The following is a 16,386-nucleotide window of genomic DNA, read 5'->3' on the forward strand; positions in this document are numbered from 1 at the left end:
GGCTCTAGGATGGGATTAGCTAACAACCTATTTGATCCTGCTCAATTAAGCAACCATGGCAGCCAAATATTGTTGATTTTTGCTTCTTAATACTGGAGGCATCCTATTTATAGAATTCCATTTTGACAAAAAAACGACAGTTTCATGGATACATTGAATATGAAGGCTGTCATAGTCTGGCTGTTCTACCAGTGGGACCTACACAGAATAACTCAAATGGAACAAATATATTGTCTCCAGTGGTGTGTAATTTACTAATTAAATTAATACAGCTCTGATGATATTAACCTTGCTGGTCTCACTGAAGTCCCACAGGTTTTTAATTTGCTCACCACTGTGATTGTGTCCATTTCCCCACTGTAATCTTAGCACCATATAGGAACTATGATACCTGGAAGTGTGTATCTACCCACAGAAAGTACTCTATGAGATATCGCTCCTTTAAAATATTCAAACGTACAATATTTTACTTCGGCCGCTAGTCGTCTTTCAATTAAAACGATAACAAAACACCTAGTTTGATGACATCATGAGGCAGCGCAGGATCATGGGAGTTGTTGTCTTCACCATGATTGCTGATGAGAATCTAACTGACGCCACTCAGGAGTCTTGAATCTTGATCTATTACGATTGGAAAAAAATGTGTTTTTCCTTCGCCATGCGTTCTTTGATCCAGAAGTTATAGGAGAGATGGGCAAAGCCACTGGTAAAGCAGATATAATGTAATCAAAGGCAACCAAAATAAATGTCCTGTTACCTTGAATAAAATTTGGGATTTGATGATGTAAATACACAAGTGAACAAAATATATAACATGCATCATATTCGTACAGAATGTTAATGAAGAACTGTTGTATTTGTTGCATTACATATTACATTCCGATGTAAAATTCCATTCCACTTTGTATAAGAAGGCATTTCTATGTTAATTTTGTAGTTATTTATTTCACTGCTTCACATTAGAGCTAGTAATGAGAAAATCTTCTTACATCCATTTCGCTTTTTTTACTGGCTTTGAAATTAATCCTTGCTAGGGGGTGATATACAGTAGCCTACACATATGCTAATTAAATAGGCGTTAGAGAAGATGTAGGTCAGGGAACAACCATTCAGAATTTAATGGCTTTAAAAGTGAGAGATAATGTGCGGGACTGCAGGAGGCAGTATTGGTTGTGCAGAGCACAGATAACATGCGACTTCTTAAGTCAAAGCTCTGCTGTGATCGCACCCATCATAATGTGCAGGAGCAGAGACAATGATATAGACAGTCCCACTCAACCAACAAGTTTTTCTCAGAGAGCCACCACTGGCACACAACAAAGACTTTTCCTGTGGTTTATTATTCTGTACTTACAAAACTACTGTTCTCTATATGTGCAGGATAATGGGTTGAGAGGTGTAGCAATTCAAAGACAGGCAGGGTTTTTTCAAAGCAACCTCTGCATGCAAGTGTGTATGTCCTCGATAAGGAACACTAAGAAAACAAAAACCCTGTCCAGTCAAAGTGATTGATTCAGAAGCTAATCGTTTCCATGACATACAGTAAGATAAGGTCTCCTAAATATGCTGCTGTGGCAATAAGCTTAGGGAGTTGCGCGCATTTTTTTGTGTGCGTTGCCATGGCAACAGAATACCAGTCCCTCATTTGTTGTGCAAGTCTTCACTTTCCAGTCAGCGGCAGAAACACCACAGAAAATGACCCCCTTCACAATCTAAGAGTTCCCACTTACCAGCTGGCTTCCTCTGTCTCTCTCTCTCTCCCCCTCAAATTCTCTGACAATCTCCGCTGTCTGACACAAATGGCTCTCTTTTTTAATTACATAGCGACGGACTGCCACGATCCTTCGTTACCCAGACAACTAATGACGAGAATCAAGAGGGTGAGACAGGACTGACAGGGACACAATGGACAAATGTGTTGAAAGTACATGTAAAACACAGCTGTGTAGTGTACTATAGAGTGTAATCTAATCTCAGTAATCTCACAAACATGGTTTTCCTTTCCCAACTGTCACCAGTGACACTTTAAATGTGCACAGCCGAAGCTGCTATATGCAATATGGTGCCATAATGAATAAAGGTTAATCGCTCACACGGTCAATGCAGCTCACACACATTTGCATATCTGCAAATGCACAGACAGAGTGAGAGGTTTGTGCTACTACATGGAGCCATATGTAACTGATGAGAAGCTGGTAACCATGTCCAGGTAAATCTGTTTATGACACAGCAAAAATGTGAGAAAATAAAACCACCATGTTCTGAAGCAACTCCTTTATTAAAGCTGCCATCAGACCTTATCATGAGCACTTGAGCTAGAAACTGTATTTTAATTGTCAGTCGCTGTTGAGCTATTGCAGCCCTGAAGCTGCCTTGGTCTGTTTTTAAGTTATGGCTGAAGTGTCTCTCCCTGGAAATTCAGAAAATGCCTTTACATACAGTGCTGGGCCTGAAACGTATCTATCTACCTACCCCCCCACCACACACGCACCCCTACACTTATGTCATACTAATTAGCTTGCTCATGTTATCGAGGTTGGCTATGAGCGTCAACTCCAGTAGCAGCACACGCACTTGCGACAGAAATGTTGTTTGAACTATAAGGCTCTAGCCTCTGGAGTTTCCTGACAAACCAGACCATGGTCATCCTGAGCTGTTCGAACCACTGGCACAGGCAGCCAGGACTGAAGCAACCATGTTTGAGGACATGGAGGCGTAGGAGAGGATCGGGGACATCTCTGACTAGTAGATAATGAGGTGGTCTCAGGGTTTAGTTTCAGCAAAGATTTGAAAACAGATTCCGACTCACAAGCATTCTATGTGAAATGCACAGCTGTATTTGAGTTGACCACATACATATTTATTGCGTTGGTCAACTCCAATATACCTGTTCTTACATTATCTCATTCATTTACTTCTCTCAGATTTGAAGGAGCGAGTGAAGACTAATGCAGCACCGCTCAAGCGGCCGAAATCCAAGTCGATAAAAGTCAAATATGATTCTCATTTTGAAAGCAGCGTGTGGCTGGCTGTTGGAAATCCATGAGGAGGTACATGTGACATCTCCAGTGAACTATACTGGGAGCAGGACCCCACATGTAGGACAACATGACAAAGCCCCAACAGCTAAATGATTAAATAGCACATACAATCTAAAATGCCTCCAAACCATTACCCCTTTCTCCCCATGTATTCTTTTTTTCCCAGATCTTTCAGGCTGAGTCATGATGTAAAAGCATTTCAAGGCCTTCAACTGGATCGGGATTCTGCATATTAAAAGTGTTCAAAATCAACATAATCACCCTGAGAGAACTGCATTCTGGACTCCTACGTAAAACATTTCCAATTTCACGCTGTGCGCCCATCTTTAGATAGAGAATAATTTTCATTATCACAGAAGGTGGGAAAAGTAATTCTCTTCATCCATCCTTTCAAAAGAGGGGATAATGAAGAATGAAGCGTAGGTGCGGACGGAGCCGTGTGCGCCTGTGTTGCCGCATTATTCTGCTGCTTTAACTATCCAGCAGTAGAATGGCCAAACAAGATAAATGCCCCTGCCTTTGTACAACAGCAGCACTGTGGGCCTTCGATATCTGCGGAACATGCTTAATCAAGCAACGGTTGATTACAGATCATCATGGACTAACGCGTGCAACTGGAAATGTACAGAGAAAATAAATTGAGAGAACACGTCAGCATCAGTGCTGTCTTCATCTACATCTGCCATTTATATATATATATATATTTATTATGTTTGATTATTCATGTTCTGAAGGTCTTCATATGTAAACATCTTCAACACACTGAGGCTGAGTTCACTTGGCTCAAACTGCCTTTTATGTGGACTTCAGTCGAATGGAAAGCAGCTGTGAACGGGAGGGGGCACGCTGGCTGAGCTCACCCGCATAGTGAACAGCCTTTTAATGGGTTCTTGACCTTAGTAATCACTGAGGATGACTGTGGCCACTGTGGTCTCAAGACCAATTGACCCAATGAAACATCTAGCAATAATGTGGGCCACCCATTATAGAGTTGCACTCACATACACCCCCCTACCCATTAATCCCCTGACAACAAGCATATCCTTGTGCTCTTGAATAATAACAACCAAGGCCGTAAGAATCTGTTTCTACTGAGACATTTCCTCCTCTGGGAAATGCTGAAGGCCACCTTGCATACAATAACGAAATAAATAATAATCCTATATTTTAAATTGTAAAGACTACACTGTTAAAAGTGAGGATATAATTACAACCATTATTTTTCTTTTGAACTTGAAATTTTGACCACGTAATGTAAGGAAAAGGTCAAAGATGAATTAATTAGGATTTAGTCATTACAAAACGTTTCCAGGTATTCAGAGTACAGCTGAAGCAACTAAACAATTAATATTAATTAATATAGCAACTAAAACTTAATCAGTAATTAATTCGTTTTCACAATTTGTTGCATTTACGCTGATGACGAACTGAATATCTGTGGAATTTGGATTAATGGTTGGATTAAACTAGCTATTGGAAGTTGTCCCTTTAAGCTGTGGCAAACTGTGTTAAAATGCTCAATTATTTTATCTTAAAGACAAAATAATTAAAGGAGAATAATAACTGTTGACTCCAAAGACTCATGTTAAGTGCTTTAACAATTGAAAGTCTAACACAGAATGCTTTAACTGATATTAAAACCTCAAATAATATCAAGCATTAGACATGACTGGAACAGTTTTTGTTTTGTTTTTACAAATCTATGTCCATAAAGGACACAACATGTGTACCAGTAAAATATAATTAGAATCCAACACAATGTGAACACCTTTCTGCCGCAAACTGTAAAGACGACTTTTACATGTTGCAAAAAGCAGCTGATGGAGTGCGATGTTGTGTTGACTCCCAGCAGAAGGAGCAGAAAGCATGAATCTGGGTGACAGTATTACATCAAAAAGCAAATCAAACTTACCGGGATCATCCAGTTGGCCAGGTCTCCATGTTTTGACACCTGCATGGCTCCCAGCATCGTCAGGTTGATGTGTCCCCTGAAGAGAATGACATGATGGAAGAAGACAGCTGTCAGCTTCAGAATCAGTTCATCTTACGAACTCACAAGTCCATTCATCAAAATAAAAGTATATGGTATTACTACATGTAAATAGAAAGTTTTTACTGCCATTGTACAAAAAGCAGTACTGCACCATGTAATGCTTGTTACATATAGATATACTTTATTACCAGAATAAATTTGGTGAGTGTCTAAGGTGATTATTTCATCTCTATTCATCTGTGAGCCTTTTTCCTACATTAAGTCCAAAGTGGGGCAATCCAGCAGACACACAAACACAACAGACTGGATATTAACAAACACCTACAGAGATGGAAAAGTGATGAAAGCTTTGTGACTACAAAGTCTGGGAAAATATGCACACACACACACACACACACACACACACACACACACACACACACACACACACACACACACACACACACACACACACACACACACACACACACACACACACACACGTTTGCGAAGCTATCCTCATTAGGACTTTGCATCGACTTCCATTCGTTGCAGACAGCCTAACCAAAACCTTAACTAGGATCTCAGAAATGACGTTTAGCCTCATTAGAACTGGGCGTTGGTCCCCATGAGATCTACTAGTCCTGACAAGGTCAGTGTTAGTGCTGGAAAAGGCCCTAAAGAGGCAACAAACAAGAACACACAAACACACACAATAGTGTGTATTCCCTACCCTTTTTACGTTGACCCTAACCACAAATGCCTAAACCTAAACCCAAGTCTTAACTTTTCCAAAGTAGCGTTTACCGGTAGGGAGCGCAAATTTTGTCGCCATGTTGACAAAAGAAACACTATTTTTAAGCAGTATTGGATTTCCTCTGGGCGGACAAACAGGCAGTGCGGGTGGGCAATCTCAGACAGATGGCAAATCAATAAGAACCTTGGGAATATTGACTAGACGGTACCGGTGAAAGTAGCTATTTAATAATATTCTGTGTCACAAATGTTGGGGCCATGTCCTGTGGTCAAATCCTGCTTACCGGTAACAGCTAGCTTATGATGGGAGTGACGCACTATTGAATAAAGGGGAAAAAAACTTGCTAAGAAAATCCATTGTTTTAACAGTTTGGTTTTTTTGTATATGAACTGCACCAAGACACACAAAGTATTACTGTCTTAATGTAAATCCATGTAAATGTCAGTCATATCTAACTTTTAGCAAATAGGTTTTCAGAGCTTTGTTTCGTGGACTTACCCTCGGATCATGGCAAATGACTCATCACTGGAGAAATAGGCAGCTCCAGGGAGCACCGTGACAGTCTCCTTTCCTACAGAGCACACAGATGACATATTTGAGAAACGGAATATGAAGTTTCATTAATCACAGCAGTACACAAAAACTCAGTTTACACATAAGCAATCAAAAAGAGGGTCAATTAAAATACAAAAGCAATTAAAAGAAAAAGGAAAAATAACAAACAGATGAGTGTCAAATATCAATATATAAATATAGTGAGTACAATGACCCTCACCAGCGTTAATCAGATCTGGATCCACTGCATCCTCAGTGGGGTACGGCCCCTAAACAAGGAAGAGAAATGAAGATTGACGTGAATGTGTACAGCGGCGAGCGGCCACACATGCACTCACACATGTCACTCAGCCTGACCTGCCATGATCTTTCGAGGGAGAGACAGACACAATCACATTTCTCTGATTAGATGACATTGATTTTCTCTGTGTTCAAGAAAAGGGAGCAATCCTTTCGGAGAGGAGAGGAGAGGAGAGGGCAGTACCTCTCTATAGCTGGCACACACGATTAAAACAAACTACACATTAGCTTAGGTGATTCCACTGTCAACACAACTGATTGGAAAATCTTTCCATAACAGCAGCAGCCTTTGTAAAAGCTTAGATTGTGAGAAAGAAAAATAGTCTGTTATCTGTTACATAACAAACGTACAGGCAATATGCTGCTTGTTAGCTAGTTTAGCTTGGATTCAAAGCACTGAAAGATGAGGGGGAAGAAAACTCAGTTTGTGCCTTACCAGTCCCAAAATCCCATTTTCACTTTGAAGGTGCACAGTGATGTCTGGTTTTATAAAGTTGCTGGCCAACATGGGGATACCAATACCAAGGTTAGCTGATGAGCTCTTTGTTAAAGACGGTAACTATTCCATTTGTAATTATACAGTGAAAATCATGTATATACAACTGACAGCCTTCTCTCTGACCACCTCGCAGCCATTACCACAGTGGCTGTGAAGTGCTAATCGACACAAAAAAACACAACCAAAAAAAACTGTAAATAACAAAACACAACGGCAAATAAGAAAATGTGCCCATCCATTTCAAAATGGATTTGAATGTCCCTAATATTTCCAAGAAACTAAAATGAGTATTTGTCCACAAATGACTAAGTGGTTAGTCAAAGATCAGCCACTTAAAATCTGTGTCTGCTTTAATAATGAAGGGCAAAAGCTCTCACAATAACTGTAAATGTGAAATGGAAAATAATTTATCTACATAACTATAATACATAATAGCTAATGCAATCAACTGGTGCAAAGACAACAATTACTCATTATGCTGTAAAAGAAAAGGAAGCCAAGCACATCAAATCTGTGGCTACAGACCAGCACCTGCTTTGGTTTAACTACAGGTTATTAAATAAAGGGCAGCATATAGCGCACAAAGTTAGAACTTCTTCTTTTCAAAGGATACCATACATCCCATCCTCAAACTCCAGAGCAGCTCGGCGAATGATCCTCTCCCGAACAATATCCGAGTCCTTCTTGGGTTTGGGCTTCTGATCTTGACCTTTCTTTACTGTGCGTTTCTGGAGACATGCAAAAAAATAAAAGGAGAGACAGTATTTCCGTTTGAGTACAAAGACACATATGAATAAAAGTTAATGTGTATGTTTTTGAACACTGGTGGAAATGTCACAGCCTGCTGCAGTTCTACAATTGGTTAATGGAACATGACTTTCAAAGCTATAGCAACATAATTCAGAAACTATAAAAAGAATGCATTCAACATGCTGTTTCAAGGCTTTTATGTAAAGCTCTGAAAAGCTTTATATTTCTTTTCACCTCGATCCTCTTCTCGAAGCTGGCTCCCAGGACAACCCTGTGCACGTAGATGCTGGGTATGTGGATGTCCTCTTCAGCAAAAGTCCCAACATCCACCACCTCCTCCACCTACACAGAGAGAAGAGTTATGAACTCTGCGCTTTCTCCGATAAAACGTCTCACGACCCCTGAGATTTTAGTTCAGATACCACAACTGTGCAGTGATGTGATTATGCGACCAGGAAATAAACCTGTGCCTACACAGCTATGGAATTTCACAGAGCAGCTGAAACATTTTAAAAAGGCAATTCCTGATAATAAAACAAAAACTAAAATGTTTTTCTAAGGACTACAGAAGCCACTTCTTCTTTTGGATATTTAATACAAAAAATCGTGATGACACACCAGCAGATATTTATTCTGCAAGTATGATTTCACAGGTTTAACAAAAAAAACCTGCGACAGTTTTTTTCCCAGGGAAGGAAAGGGTAAATATTTGTGAAAGAAAGGCGTTGCATTTATTCATTTTAGAAACTCCACATAGTCCAGTGAAAGCCGCGTGTTTACCCAAAGCCAGCTTGGCTGAGTGAACACAGAAGAGGATCATCTGACACTCCAAACCCAGGGGACGTAGCTTGATCCTGGGATTAAAGGCGATTGAGAGAAGGGGACTGTGGAGGAGATTGTTTTGGTGTTGGCAGGACTTTGGAAAAACCAAACACAGAGGTCAGAACAATCTCTTACTCTCCCATGTCGAAACCCCCCCCCCATTCAGCTACCTATTTTTATTTATAGCTCTATTCCACAAGCTCTACCTCGGGACTTTCTTGCAGGTTTGCGAAGCTTATTCTGATGGAGCTGCTATAACACTGGTCACTTAACGTTACCTAAATATACCCTCATGACACTTTAGCTATTCACATTAAGATGACAGAATAATAAAAAAAAGGTATGCGTCTAAAATATTAACTTAATATATTACTGACACAAAAAATGCGGTACATTTGTGGAGAAAGAGTGGGTCAGCAGAAGAAGAGTGTATGTACGTGCTCTCTGTCTGACTAACAAGACACAGGTGGAAATGGATATTGATTTTAGCAGATATGGGTCAATGTGACTAAATAGAAATCGCGCCACGATCACACCTGCTTCCTCCTCCATAGGTAACACTACACACTGAGCCTACAGCCTCCACTATACCTACACGCAGGTGTTCAGAGGAGTCGTGCAGCATGTGTGGGCTCTACTCAGTCTTGTGGGCCAGTTTTTAGCCTGAACTTCATGTGTCGGGTTCATATTAACACTAGGCAGTATAACCAAGCACAGTGGTCCCTGAGATTTTGAGTCAACTTGACAATGGTATGAACAGCGAGCAGATAGAACTGGTTTTCCGTTGTCAAACCGAGCTGACTTGAAGAAGGATGCAATTTCCTCAATATTCTTCAAGGGGCGAAAAGCACTTGAAATGACAGAAAATTAAAAAGAAAGACGAGAGAGCGCCCAGGCACCAGGGTTATCATCACATCTCCTGCAGCCGAAAGGGAACTTAACCATGACAGCATAAAGCTCGACCTCCCTTATGCTTCTCTGTGCACTCCCGTGTGGCAGTAACCTACTTATTCCATTTACATGAGGGGCAAGCAGCCGTTCAGAGCAAATTGAATTGAATCTCTCCTTATCGCCACTTCCTCCCTCAGCACTCAGCACTGACTGAGAGGAGTCAATGGCTGAGAGTGGATCCCATCTTAGCGTTGTCATGGATATGCAGGTTTTGGTCTGTGGCGAGCAAGGGGCCACTCAGGACTGTAAAGTGATTTCAGACTCTTTTTTTTCTCCTCTGGATCCCTTGGTTGGGTTATGGTAAATCTTTGATGCTCCGCAGTAAAAACGAGGCCACGCAGGATGAGATTGGTAGCAGAGGAGAACTGATACAGCAGTCCCACACATCCACCCACGTCTTTCTCTGGGGGCTTAATCTGTCTTTTGTGAGAATGATGATTTCCATAGACATCTTCATCAAGCAAGGCTGCACTCATCGCATTATAAAATGGTGATAAAACAGGAAGGACTGGGGGCAAGGGAAGCTCTACAAATATTTGGTGGCATGAATTTCCAAGACTTCAGATGAATGAATGTAATTAGCAGCAGTATCGAGTATGAAGTACTTCTGTCACTTCGATCAACAGGTGTCAAATAAATGGCCCCATGAAAATCAACAACAAAAGAAATCCCACCTCAGAGATGTGTTTCTCAATTTGTTTGTCTCTCACACATGCAAACAAACATGTATTCAGCTCAGTTTTAAATTAGCCTTCCAAAGACAAATCACAGCACAATATGAAGCTCATACAATTTAAATGTTCTGTAGACATAAAAAAAAAAGCTCCCCCCCGTTCCTTTCATGTAGGTGATGTGTCCGGGCTGCACCGGTGCTCAGATGTAGTTCAGACAGGAGGTTCAACGGACCAGGAAGGATCAAGCATTGAAAATAAATAAATAAAAAACACAAGCCTTAGACATAATACACAAATGAGCAGGTGTGTGGTGCAAGCGAACAAGTGCACGTATATAGACCCACACACACATTGATATTCCCTTATCTGTAGAAAAAATTTCACATCAATGAGAACAGAGCGAGGCATGAAGTGAGCTCGCAGGAGGAGAGGGATTCAAAGTGCCCTGTGGGGACACAACAAGCGATTTATTTCCCCCCGAGTGTGTGTGCTTTTTTAGGCTGTGAGCTTTGTCAAATCGTGTTAATCTCAAACTGATTGGTACACAATGCTACCAGATTCCTAGAATAAACCACCGACAGAGGTGTTAGTTACAGCGTTGGAGTGACTTCATATTGCTGGATATATGCAATTTTTGTCACCAATGTATGTTAAACTTAAATACAATTTTGCTACATTTACAGTTTGACCACATTTTTTAATACATGGAAATAAAACTGAGGGTGAAAAACAAGAAATAAGGAAAGAAAATAGTTCATGTTTGTCCTTTATTAGTATGTGTGCATGCACAAACATGCAAAGACTGAGATTATGATCAATAAATGAAATGCACCCGTTTATTTTCAGAGAGGGATTCAGATGCACGTACAATCGTTCAGTGAAAGTGAGTCAGTGCCCTCTGAGTACAGGTATTCATTAGAGCTGACTGCACTGCTATTGACCATCTGGGTTAGATTTCCAATCACCAAATGAGCAAACAGCGGCAAGTGTATGTGTCATCGAATTACAGTATAATTCTGTCTGTTCCAACAAAACGTTCATAAGCAGCTTCTAGAGGCGATAGTGTTCATTACAGCCCTGGTTACAAAAGCATTAAACTTTTAAAGTGCTGAGCGCACAACTGTGAAATTTGTCCACAGGGTGGTGCCTATGCAGAATGAGTCTTTTGAAGTCATGCCAAACTAAAAAAAAATGAGATAATTGTTCCTCCGATAATCATTGAGACGCATGGCAAATTGAATAAAAATGAGGTCATTCATCATCAGTGTCTTGTGCAGAGACAAAATCAACATCCAGTGGGCAGGATTTCTCCTGTTGGGACGATGGTGCAAAACACGAAGAGATTTTCATGTTGTGTAAAAAAAATTGCAAATCATTAAGAAAATGTGGCAAAACAAATATACTTTATAGTAGAGGTAGCTGGCAGGCATCAACCCTCAGATACCTAATTATTTTATTTTGCATCAAATCGTGAGCGGACTCACATTTCCACCCATATGCTCGGCCAACAAGTAGTGGGGCAAAAACGTTTCTTTCATGGAGATAAAATATTCATGGAGCTTTATTAAAAAGAGCAAAATACCCGTAATAAAATTGAATCAGCGAGGGTGCATGTATCATTTTCAAATGTTGGTATTCAGTTTTAAACCAGATTAATATCATAACTTGATTAATTGGGATATAACAGACAAGCTTCAGTAGGTAATGCGTGGGTGGAGGTACCTGATCTCTTAATCCATCGTGTCCCACCCGATTTGTTTGGGTGTGTGCGTGTTTGTGTGCATACCGAAATGCGACAGCCAGGAGAAAGAGGTGGTGTGGCCACAGGCGACAGAGCATGAGGATGACAGCGACACCACACTCTCATTACCCTGTGTATTTATAGCCTCTCCATCTTCCTCCCAGTGTGTGTGTGTGTGTGTGTGTGTGTGTGTGTGTGTGTGTGTGTGTGTGTGTGCGGGCACTTGGCCACGCTCTGCTGCCACTTTCGGGGCTCAGCTCCACGGCTTTATCCTCTAACCCAGAATACTGACAACATGAGCAATCTGTTTCCTCTCAGTGGAAGCTTGCCTAGCCTATGACAGCCTTTATGGTATCCAGGAAATGGGAGACAGCAAACCTGTGCAAACCCTGACGATCATTTCAGGAACTAAAAATACATATTTTTCAAAATTGCACATACTGCTAACCAAAAGATTTAGAAAGGAGCTCAAATTGTGATATTTACATTTCAAAGAACACATAAGCCTCTGTGCAATGTGCTTCAGATGATAGGCAGTCGTCAGGCAACTTTGAACTTACATTCAAAATGTGGAGGAAGCATTTGGATCCTTAAATACAAGAATACCAATAGGGTAATGTAAAAAACTTAATTATCAGTAAAAGTACATAAGTGTTTGTGAAATAAGTAAAAATAATGCAAAGTGTTGTATCTGGCTGATAATGTTTTACCGTATATGACCTCATTATCTTATTGACAAGCTACTGAAGCAGCAGGGGGTAAGCAACATGTTACTGTCTTAGTTACTGCAGGTAGAACTAGTTTGAACTACCCCAAATACAGGAAAGAAGAAAAAAAAAAACTATCTTCTGATTTTTTCCCCTCATTTTGGGACATTTTCTTTAATCTTAGTTTTTACGAGACACAGGATAATTTTAACTGAATGAAATTAAACCCAAATTTTGCAGGAGAAAAAAAGCACCATTTGGAGGAGCTGTTAATAGCTCAGACATCTGCAATGTGACTCTGGATATGCTGCTTTTTGTTAGACATCAGAAGCCAGAGAGGCTGGAAACCACTCATCACATCTTAAAGTATGTTGTGTTTTGACAGCTTGTTATGTTATCTATTGTATTAATTCTTCCCCTTAAATGTAGTTAGTAACTAAAGCAATGGAAGTACAGCATTACCCCATGAAATCTAGTGGAGTGTGAGCATTAAGGAGCATAAAATGGAAATACTGACTGGAAATGGAAAATGTACTTGGTTACCTCTAACATGCAAATGTGCCACTTCAAATATTCAGTTTATGCCTGTTCAGCAAATCTAGTCACATTCCAGTTGCTTCATCATCTTTATTTACATTCTCTGTCTGCTTTTCTGTCTCCCTCTTGGACCTAGAGTGAACTGAAGAATAAATCTGAGCACTAGTGTCATCAGCTTTCATGGCAGTCATATAGAAGTCAATGTCACCATGGCACATAGAGCACACAGAGCCTATTCCAACCTGTTTCAGATTAGACAGAACCAAAATACTAATTTCAATTTGGGCAACATACAAGCAAATACTGCTGTCAGTATCTCCAGCACCAAATGATAATTTAATTGTTCTGATTTTAGAAATTAAGAAACATCTCTGCTAATGGACATTTAACTACAATACTACAAGGCAATGCCATCAGTGATATTTTGAAGTTTTTGCATCCCATACAGGCATACCAATGACCTATAGGCACACTTTTAGTGAGAAAATAAAAGAGAGGCTGCTGAACCCATCTGTCTTTTGATATTACAGCAATTTGCAGTGGTTGTAGTAGCAAAGCAAGTACTGCAATTACCAAAATTCGGTCTGAATTTTATCTCTAAGTCAAAAAAACGTGGCACTATACTGGGGACTTTGAGGATCCACATATTGAGGGTGCAATGCCACTGTATCGATGCCGTTTCAAGAGTCATTAGTTTGTTAAACAATTTGGATTCAATGCCATGTTAACTTCTGGCACAGTATGAATCCTATTCAATAAAAGCTACCAATCACTTTTGCAATACTGTTATGATGAGCCGGGCGCTGGAAATTGAGTCACCATAATAATGCCTGCACCCGCAACATCCTTTGCTACATATTGTGCAAAAATACAGACAAATTAGACATACATTGCTCATCTTTATGCACACAAGAAGCTGATTCATGAACCTCTTTAGGCAGGAAATGATGGGGAAATGAGTGGATTTCTAATTGTTTTCTAACAGCAGCTGGAGTAATGGAGGGCACCAGTCAAGAAAACTCAACAGGGCGTAGTAAGAACTGTAAAACAGCATGGAAAGTGATGGCTGTAATAAATAACTGAACAAAGACAGCGTTGTGTATCATAGAAATTACTAAATGGATCATGCAAACAGATCTCATTAGAGTAATGAGACTTTAAGAGAGACATCCACCTCGTTCAATACCAAAACTGTCCCTTTTTGTGTGTTTCCATCTTATACCTAAAGCCTACTCTGTTTAAGTCCTTGTGTTTCAACACAAGTGTACAGTGGATGCTGAAAGCCCCGAGGACAGAGGGCATATTCAATTAGACGTCCAGCCTGGTTAAAAGAACAAACACACAAATATATTAATTCACTTCATGCATGACTGGTTGTGCAAACGCCAACACCCACACCACTGCATTGCCAGAGTAATATAATACAGTTGAGTCATTTACTGTGACTGATGGTTGAACAACAGCAGACACCACCGCTTTTATTCAGTCTCGGGTGAATTGTATCCCACAATGCACCAGGACCTATCACAGTACCTGCGATAAGGGAATAACTGGACCAGCTGGATACCGTGGAACATTCAACAATTGAATAGCCCAGCTTGGTTGCCTAGCAACCACGGCAGGAGCTGGTGATGATCAGGTAATTTTCGAAGTGCTTTTTTGTCATCTCGTTTTCTGACAGCGTCCCTGCCTCTTTAAAGTTTAAACTCGGTGATTCACGTGTCAGGATTGCAGAAGAAATGACAATGATTCTGCACTGGTCATTGACCCGAGGGAATAAAGCAGTAGTAATGGTTATAGTTGTCTGTTCTGGTATACGTGGTGAAAAGTAAGGTATGACCTCGATGGAATGTTTAGTAGAATAACAGAAAATTAATCCATTTATCTTGAACATGGTAGACGAGGAGTTCCTTGATAGAAAGGGAGTCGACTGGCAACAATTGCAGTGTTACTGAATGACTACTGGGAGATGATTTGATTTCGCTTCCCAGAATTGCCATTTATGTCTTACAGGAGCGGAGCCACCTGGTTAACTATCAATACGCCTCGTAGTCCCTTAGGCATTTAATGCATACACATTTTTAGAGACTAAACACAGCCATGTCAGACTGCAGGCTCCAGCACATCCATTAGAGAGGAGTGGGTTGGCTTCATGAAATGTTATTCAAGAGGCTGGACGGGCGTCCTACATGTTAATGGAAGGGACATGGACTAAAAGGTTGGAGTTCAAGTTACATAAAAGGTTTCTTTCACTTTACGTAGTTCTATTCACACTGATGTATGTATTGATTGGTTTTGATGTTGGGGTAAACGTCATGATTGACAGCTATAGAGTATATTGGTGGGATCTCGATACCACAGCTCCACACATCAATCACTACTGCACACACTCTGGCTCTAAATGATGGAGGCACCTGTATCCGGGATATATTAGCTTAATTATTTTTACAACGGGAGGAAGCAGAGAAGCGTAGTCCAACTCATTTACCGTCTATGGGTATGACATGTAGCACAAGTCGACAGCCAGAATCAAACGGAGAAACAGAGCTCTGATAGTTCATAAAAAAAAATGTCAGAAAAAATACCGACAAGGAAATGTAGGAGAGTGTTGCATTCTCAAATGTCAGAGCTGAAACCCCTCTAATATGGATGGTTTTGGCCCAGTTGACTACTTTCTAAGTTGCTGCCCATTAACTGAAACTGAACCTATTTTCCAGTTGTGCTGTCAATCTCCCATCACAATGCCCTGATATTTTTGGCACTTTGATAAGGGGCTTATAGTCCAGGAGATAGCCTGAGAACAATTTGTGCCTACCTGGCTGTGTCAAAGTTACAGAAACAGGAATCTAGTCAAGCAGACAAGCAGTTCACTGTGCAACATGATTGTCTAAGACCTCGCTGCACATCAGCCTGGGCTTCCATGCTGCGCTGCTAGTTAGATGAAAAGGTTGAAAAGCACCTGACCCTGTCCGTTGGTTCCTTTCCTCGCCTGAGCCAGCACCCAAGATAACAGGGTCAATATCGACAGCGAATCACCTGATTTATGACCGAGCGCGGGCTGAATCCTAAAGACACATTTG

At 40.6% G+C, this 16,386-nt stretch overlaps 1 protein-coding gene across 2 annotated transcripts in view; it reads right to left on the bottom strand.

Moving 5' to 3' along the window:
* The window catches only part of oxct1a (3-oxoacid CoA transferase 1a), a 40,259-nt gene that overhangs the window by 13,515 nt on the left and 10,358 nt on the right, over positions 1-16,386 (bottom strand). For both annotated transcript variants that reach the window (XM_035165194.2, XM_035165193.2), the window contains exons 8-13: positions 8,109-8,216; positions 7,738-7,852; positions 7,062-7,156; positions 6,546-6,594; positions 6,269-6,341; positions 4,954-5,029 (exon numbers count right to left, since the gene is read on the bottom strand). In XM_035165194.2, the coding sequence (XP_035021085.1) occupies positions 4,954-5,029; positions 6,269-6,341; positions 6,546-6,594; positions 7,062-7,156; positions 7,738-7,852; positions 8,109-8,216 (516 nt within the window). The remainder of the gene's footprint in view (positions 1-4,953; positions 5,030-6,268; positions 6,342-6,545; positions 6,595-7,061; positions 7,157-7,737; positions 7,853-8,108; positions 8,217-16,386) is intronic.

This window comes from Hippoglossus stenolepis, chromosome 9, assembly GCF_022539355.2.
Source record: "Hippoglossus stenolepis isolate QCI-W04-F060 chromosome 9, HSTE1.2, whole genome shotgun sequence".
Taxonomy (NCBI): Eukaryota; Metazoa; Chordata; class Actinopteri; order Pleuronectiformes; family Pleuronectidae; genus Hippoglossus; species Hippoglossus stenolepis.